We start from the raw sequence: 8,652 nt of genomic DNA on the forward strand, positions 1-8,652 counted from the left end.
CTTACACCAAAGCCTGGTAGCAGACAATTCTGTTATCCCTGCTCAGTTATCACCTGACATTAAAATTCCGAGTAACTAAAAGCAAAAATAGATATTTTTCTTTCAATGTCAGGACGCGAGGTGCTGATTTTTGACATATTTATGTTAATGTCGTCTCCAACTGCAGTGGGGTGGAAGAGAGGAAAACTTTAGGAACTTACCTTCCTTCGCATTCTGTGCTTCACCGCTGTCTACATAAAAGCATAAATGAAGGCAAAACGTAATCCACAGACACGGGAGAGACCTGGAGAGCATGGTGCAGCTGTGGATTTCAATCTAGACCGTAACTAGCTTTGCCACCGTCTCGCGTGCTTCCCATTGACGACACTGAATCGGCTCTATGTACAACAATCCACTGGTCTCCACTCAAATATCGTCTGCTGCCGCTGGGAGGAGACTAAAGCTCTACTCTTGTCAGTTAGACGGACGGACAGAGGCATTATCCAACAGCAGCGCGAAGAAGGGAACGCAACAGACATGGAGAGCCAATACGAAGATGGAGGTGGAGTTTAAGGGGGACGAGCAGACTGGAGGTCCACGGCTGTGGAAATGTTGTCAGGAAAAGGGCAAGGGATTTTTTAGTATAGTGGACGTCTCAGCTGAACTCCACACGCACTCACACAATACAGCTCAAGTGAAAAACACAGACGTCCGCGGCGTTTGGGGATTTCAACTTTTATTCATTTGTCGGATGATGTCACGGTTGATTTTGTTTTTAATTAAAGGTCCTCTGGAAATCAGTTCAGACACTGTGGAGAGGAGACAGTCAAACTAATCTGTAAACTCGTAATAAATCTTCACCTTCAGTTAAAAACTGTTATTTTGTGGGGGGGTTTTTAGCTTCTGTGAAGCACTTGTCATTTTTATCTGGAACGGTGCTATACAAACAAAATTTACTTACTTACTTTATTTCAATTATAAACAATACTATGCTTAAAAATGAATTTCATCGCTCTCCCTGGGTCTGAAGCAACCTCACCACAAAGAAATATCTGAAGCAACCACAGCCTCTAAACAAGTGCTGACACATAATGTGTTAAAGTACTAGTAATCCTTCATCATGATGTTATTCAAGTGAAGATAAGATAAGTGGGCGAAGTCAAGAGCATTTATAATGTAGTTTAATTGTTATGTTACTGATTTTCAACAGATTGCCTTTCCCAGTGTGCTTTCATTTCCAGCTGTGTATATTGATTAGCCCATATATCCGAGTGCATGACTGTATGCCTTTTCCATGAGATAATGCAGTTAGAGTGTGTGTCTCTTTAAAGTTGGTTTTCCTGGTTTTTCCTAGTGTGTGAATTATATGTGATTGCAATGTTTTGTTTCAGCTCAGCTTCATTCAGTTAGAATTTTATTAGAGTCTAAAAGCACCACATTTGTGTTCAAACAAGATTTTGTATGGCTATGTGGATGCTGGATGTATCACAAGCAACACAAAAAGGCTTCAGCATTGTTTGTGTGTGTGATGTGGCCAAATTTACATGTTAAACCAACAGCACTGTATATGGTGTCTGCTGTGTTTTGTTAAATGCACCTCTGGCTGAATCACTATTTTATTTTTTGGCCGTTTACTGTTTCGTACTGCTATACTCAAAGAGGACGTCTGCTTCTTAACTCTAGATTTCTCATTATTGGACTTATCCAGACAAGCTTTGCATGATCCACAGTTCAAAATAGACCCTCTATGACTGTCTTATAATAGGTCTGAGCACAGCTCCATCAGTTAACCCTCTGCCCCAAACAAATAGTTTTAATTCCATCTTCCACGCGTGACTAAGATGACCACACATGGAAAAGAAATAGAAAAAACTTATAAGAGACTTGCATCAGATTTGCTTCATATAATGAATCATATAAGGCTTATATGATTTACTCATGAAAGTGGCCACTTTCTCATTACTTTCATATATTGTTTTAGTAAGTATCCAAAACATACAAGTTTCATTTATATGATTCTTCAAGGGATCTTATATCTGTTTTCACTCTTATATGCTTTTCATACAAGTTTCACACAAGACAGATACAAACTTTATAAGATATATATATATATATATATATATATATATATATATATATATATATATATATATATATATATATATATATCTTTTCCATATGGGCATAACTGTTCTCTGTGACATCATACACAGCCAAAAGTAGAAAAACACTGTCTGAGCATTTCTGAACTTTTAGTTCAGGTGTTTCCTTGTTCATGCTTTGACCCCATTATTTTAAACATTGGATATGATTACTGAGAACATCCACAATTGTAATATAAATAAAAGAACAGAGGGAGGGTGGCTTTTCCAGGCTTTGATAAATGTGCTATGTACAGATGTGGAGGAGGAAAACAGAATCACTAGATTAAAAGAAAATCAAAGTATAATTAAAAAGTTGCATTTCAGGCTGAGTGGAAGTGGGTTTCCATTGTTTCCTGGGTTCTTATAGGTGAAGGAGTCTTTAATGTTTGAGCCAAATATAGCATTTGATGGAGAGACATTAAATGGCGTTTTTAATCTGTGGAAGGTCACCTTAAGAAAGTCCCACAGAGACAGGCCACTCACACAACAGGACCTGTTTCATTACTGCTCCCATGCTTCAGAGACTTTCAGCTTAAAGATGGACCCACCGGGGGTCTTTAAGTAACAAACAACCATAAACAAAGAATAAAACACAATTAAAAAGTCTAAAGTTAATTTCCCACTTTCTCAGATGACTTGGCATATCACTTAAAAATTAAAGCATAAAGCAGCGCTCATTATCCCTTTATACATACAGCATTTGTTGCAGGTCACTAATTAATCTCCATTACCTCCCAACAAGCAAAACAACTGTAATTATGCTCCACAAATATTGATTAATAAACTGTGTACATAAAAATGGACGGAAGCAGACAAGGACTCACTTCAAGGTTTATTTACTTTTGCTTTTTTTGTACGTTTGTTTTGTTTGTTTATTATGCAAATTGCACCTAATCCATTTTGTCCTTGATACACAATGGAGTCCTGCATGTATGTATTTCATAGAAGATTGTTTGAATACATCTGGATTAATGTTACCTTTTTACACACACACACACACACACACACAGAGAGAGAGAGAGAGAGAGAGAGAGCGTTACATATATTAGCGGCTGATTCCTCATACTATATTTCAACATCTTTTGTGCCCATCTATTCATTCACAGCAGTTTTCAAAATAATCTCGACTGATGTTCAAGAAATACAATCCCAATCAGGCATCTACCAGCCATAAGATGGATAACATGGACAGCATCACCACAGCCCTGCAAACAGCTCATTTCACAACAAGGTTCCTAAACCTTAGATGGGCAAGGATGAAAATCAAACCAGTCAGGCCTGTCAGTTAGGAAAGGGATCAGGACTGATAACATCTCCTTCTTCAGTGAAAAGAAAAAGATCCCACTGCTGATAGGGCAGCCAGTGAAGAGCCTTTGGAGCGCTCATCCAAGCACATGACTTCCTCAGTCATTACATAATTTTATGAAGGCCTGGAGAAAATAGACTGAAGACCTTCACAGTTAAATTAAGCTCTGGTCCTACCTGCTTACCCTGATGCCAACAAATATGTCTGCAAGTAAGTTCTCCCTACATGCCCTGTTTGGAAAACACATTCTCCAACTACAACTAGAATCAACCAACATATGCTATTATCAGGAGAAGTGTTGTGCTCAGCTGAGCACCAACTCCCCAAAAGTCAAAACAAATGAGAGGAAACAACTTGAGGTCTCAGAAGTCACTAGAATGGAGGACGAGATGTTGACAATTACAGTTGTAAGCCAGTGGCATTAGAAAAAATACATAAACCTGAGGTATATTTACTAGCAGGGCCATGCCATGGGCCAATATATGGAAGATTTAACAAGAAAGTCTGAGATTCCTTAATAGAGCAATGTATGTATTTATGTATCTTAAGTCCATGTAAATTTGATCTTTTGAGTGACTCAGAAATGAACTGCCACCATTAACTGCATCCATAACCCTAGTTTACTCTTATAATAGAGCACAAATCAGGCATGATACAGATGACATCATGATTGGTTCTGTGCAAGCTGGCAGAGGTTTTGGAGTCACATAGAGCAGAACTAAATAACACCAGTGCATCAACATCCCAATCACAGAGTCAGTTAATCAGGTAAGCTGTTGGGATACAGAAGCAGGGTGAAACGCCTTCTCCTATCCAATGAAAAGTGGCTACAGAGGTGTCACTGGAAAATCCATGCAACAACTAAGGCTCTTGGCATTAGCGGAGCCATGCAGAGTATGACAGTGAAAGAATGGCTAAAGAGTCTGGACAAGGCAGTTTCTGGCTGTGGCTCAGGAATAAATGCAAAGTGGGACAGGAAAGGATCTATACAGCAAGCTGCAGGAAGTAGTAGAGCGAAATCCCTACTGCTGCAAAACAACATGGAGATGCTCTAGGATTAAAGGGGCCAAACATCTGCAAGCATCTGCGTCATGCGGCTCACAGCTGATGACCCTGTAGCTGACTTACCAGCATCAGCGGAGTAGCTTCATGATTATCCATTTTCATGTTCAGTCCAGGGTCATGAGTGGGCTGGAGTCTATCCCAGGTGACACTGGGCAACAATCCATCCATTTGTGCTTTTATAATAAGAGAAAATATATTTATATATACTGATGAATTCATTTGCATGGGAATCTCAATGATGTCCCATGTCCTATAGAATGCAGCGTGTCGATTCATGCTGCACTCCTGTTCATAGAAATAAGCTGTAGACACAGTATATTATGAGACAAACACTGATCACATTGCCACAGCTAACTTTTAATCTCTTTCACCTTGTGAGTCTAACTGAATCTTTCACTGTGGCCATCTTTCATCTGAGCCATCCCGGCATAGCACAGTGTACGCCGTCAGTATCTTGGCATGTACGCTGGAAGCAGTCAGTATCTGGGATAAGATTTCCTATAATTTCTAAATACACACAGATTTTTTTAAAAGTTTTTCTTAAAGTGAAATTAACATTACATTATGGCACTCACAGAGTGACTGATAAATTCCATTGGGAGTTTACATGGAAACTAAAAAACCTTGTGTCTTGCTTGTAGATACTGCAAAGCCATATGTTGATATCTGGCATCACATTCTTCTAGAACCTGATAGGTTCATAAATATGGCAGCTGTGGCCACCTGTGACAAAACATGAAGTGTGTAATATGTCCATTCACCAACCCAGGATTCTTTTTCTTACCTCCTGCGTGTAAGCCAATGCTTCTTTCTCTCCCTACAGTTTTTATACATAGATACAGACCCTATGCTGGTTTTACAGCGAAAGCAAAATTTTAACGCAATGCTTAAGATCCAACTGTATAATTGGGGTAGGTCTTGTGAATATCCTTAATTATCATGTAATTTAAATGATACTTTTAATTTGCATTAAATTCTATTTTATTTATATAGCACCAAATAACAACAACTATTTCCTCAAGGCACTTGATATTGTAATGATTATGGGAAGGAAAAAGTCCCAAAAAGTTGTGCTCTGCCACAACAGGCAACAATGACTTGTTGGGGGGAGTGGCTGCAAGAACACACAGCTGTTCCAACATGATGTACTGAGACAAACTACTGCTGCAGACTGTGGACTGACGAATCTAATGAAGTCAGTGTTTTCTGTGATATAGTATTAACAGTTGTAAATATTTGAATGGCAATGAATACAACTTAAGGCATGGGAAGCAAACAGGTTTACCTTTTTTGGCTACTGAACAACAACAACCTGTTGCAGAGTTCACATTGAGCTAAACCACAATATGCTTCTTTGTTGTTTGTTTCCTCTGTGTTTGACTGGTCAGAGAAACACTATAATCCTAATTATCTTATCCTAATCAAGTTGCACAGGATGAGCCACTCTGTATCAGTGCTCCTTTGGAAAGAGTCTTAGGTACGTATATATTAGGACAATTCAATTATGTTTGCACACGGAAAAACACAAAACAATGTAACAATGTAACAATGTAACTAGGAAAGATGTGCATAATATATTATATGATTCTGCAGGGTAGTAGCATAACAAGACAGTGAACTGGTAACAGAAAACACATTAATATTACACAATGTGTCAGTGAAATCTGCTGTGCTGGCTTAAATTTCTATCATTCAACAGTGCAGTCTGCTGATTGAGATCAGCTGGGCTAATGGATGTCTAAATTTTTATCTCTGTGCACGATGTATTATTAGTAAAGTTAATACAGCTCATGTTCTGTTGGGCTCAACGTTTTAGCATCTCTGCTCTTCATCTGACATTTCTGTCTTAAATCATATGATGTTAGTTACATAATGAGTAAATGGACTGGTTCTGATATAGTGCTTTTCTAATTTAATTCAATTTAATTCAGTTTTATTTATACAGCGCCAAATCACAACAACAGTCGCCTCAAGGTGCTTTATATTGTAAGGTAGACCCTACAATAATACATAGAAAAACCCAACAATCATATGACCCCCTATGAGCAAGCACTTTGGCAACAGTGGGAAGGAAAAAATCGCTTTTAACAGGAAGTAACTTTGGGCAGAACCAGGCTCAGGGAGGGGCGGCCATCTGCTGCGACTGGTTGGTGTGAGAGAAGGAAGACAGGATAAAAGACATGCTGTGGAAGAGAGCCAGAGATTAAAAACTAGTACGTTCAATTTTCTACTCCACTTGAGCACTCAATGCTTACCTCATTCACCCATTCACACAAGCATTTTGTGTGTGTTTTCTCACACATGAATGCACTGGAAAACAGCTTGGGGTTCAGTATGTTGCCCAAGGATACTTTGCATCCCGAGTGGAGCAGGTCATCTATTAACTTTCCGATTAGTAGATGACCTGATCTGCCTCCTGGGCTACGGTCAAATAGATGTCATTTCAAGGCAAATGTAAACATGTCTGTCTGAAAAAAATAAACATATATGTGTAAAAGTTGTGAAAAGTGTTCTGAATAAAAGGCAATGTCAGACAAAAGCCAACAAGTAGAAGTTCAGCGTCTGCATCACTCAGTAGATCTTAGGAGTAATTCAAATGGATAACTGTCCACTTCGACTGGAGCTGGAAGGCTTTGAAGGATTATTGTGATTATTTACTGTGTTTACAGCAAAAAATGGGAAAATTCAAAGTGATGATATATACAATAATTAAGTGACATATCACATAATTCAGATTCAAATATCCTTCTAAATGCAGCCTTTGGAGGCATGCAGTCTTGGACTGCTTTCAACAGTTGATTTTTGATTTTTTTTTTTTTTATTGAAGCATATAAACAAAAATTAAAAAGCTTTTTTTTTTCAGTGGGGGATTGCCCATTACTTCTCTCTCTGCAGTACACTGGTATTTGGATTTTTGACACACATATTTTCAAAATCCTGGCTCTAATCCCTCACACTGTACATTTGAAGTGCTACGGTACCAATAACCTGCTTCATGGTATTGCTAACCAACCATAAACAATTTTGTCACACCTGCGGTCAGTGGAAAGTTTTAGTGCCCCATATTGTTCCAAATTGTTTAAGGCTATTTTCATTCCCCAAATCACATTAGGCGAGGAAACGTGAATGAAGGATAAAAGCACAACCTGTATCCATTCCAGAGAAATCTGTTAAACATTCGCCAAGCGTCCTCATCAGCAGGCAGCACTTAACTCCTCTCCCAGTGTTTCCTCCCTCCAGGCTCGAATTACACATCTTACACAGACTGCTGAGATGTGTAAAGAAGTTGGTACTTCTGTACACTCTTGTTTCCGTGCACCTCTCAGGCTTTGTCAGTAAGTAGCAAACAAGCCTTCCAGATCCAGCAGCAGTCTGCTCCTGGCATTGAGAAAGCTGGGTGGGGGCAGTCTGAAGTCTGCCTGTCAGGACCCTAGAGGAAAGCACCACCCAGAGCTTTAATAGCGACCATGAGAAGCAGCCCAGAGGCCCTGTCAAATGGCAGTTTGGTTGTGCAAGCAGGCAATTTGCTTCTTTTTATAGATCGGTAATATGGAATAGTTCTCTCGGAGGAAATCTCAAGTGTTGAAAATTCAGCTGGTATTGTTGTGGAGCAGCTCAAAACCATTTGCACCTGACACCTTTTTGTTGACATGATCACATTCCAGCTGGAGTCTGTCTGTGACTCTAGTCAACTTTTTAAAATGCAAACCACCAGAGAAAGTGCATCATCAAAAGCAAATCACTGCACACAAGCCCCCCACCCCTCAAAGGTGCCGTGGGTCACAATTATGAAAATGGGTTCATCAGGAAACAAGGAAGTACAATAGAAATCTGCATTTCTTTGTGATCCAATTAGGAGATTCAAAGAGAGAAGTTTGGACTTTTATTTGTTAAGCACATTTCTGTCTTGCTCTATTTTTTTAGTTGCATAGATAGAGCAGAGGTTTGAGGTGTTGCATCTTAGTTAGTGGGTTACAGCGTGTGTGATATTGGAGCTTCAGAATGAACCAAGTACTCATTTTTGCCACAGTACATTGGCAAAAATGAGTTTTCTATAATTACAGGAAGAACAAGAGCCAGAGTGCAATATGAGACACAAACAGGGCCAAATGACTCAATGTTCTCACTATTCATAAAACACAACTGTAGTAATTGAAA

General features: G+C 39.1%; 1 protein-coding gene across 4 annotated transcripts in view; it reads right to left on the reverse strand.

Annotated features, from left to right (window-relative positions):
- epha7 (eph receptor A7) overlaps positions 1-413 on the reverse strand; it is a 94,185-nt gene extending 93,772 nt beyond the window's left edge. For 2 of the 4 annotated variants that reach the window (XM_085132546.1, XM_085132545.1), the window contains exon 1: positions 201-412. In XM_085132546.1, the coding sequence (XP_084988672.1) occupies positions 201-294 (94 nt within the window). In that variant the 5' untranslated portion in view covers positions 295-412. Of the gene's footprint in view, positions 1-200 lie in introns of all 4 variants that reach the window. The other 2 variants (XM_085132544.1, XM_085132547.1) reach the window with 2 other exon arrangements.
- Between the last annotated feature and the right edge of the window lie 8,239 nt (positions 414-8,652).

Source organism: Neolamprologus multifasciatus, chromosome 15 (genome assembly GCF_963576455.1).
Source record: "Neolamprologus multifasciatus chromosome 15, fNeoMul1.2, whole genome shotgun sequence".
Taxonomy (NCBI): Eukaryota; Metazoa; Chordata; class Actinopteri; order Cichliformes; family Cichlidae; genus Neolamprologus; species Neolamprologus multifasciatus.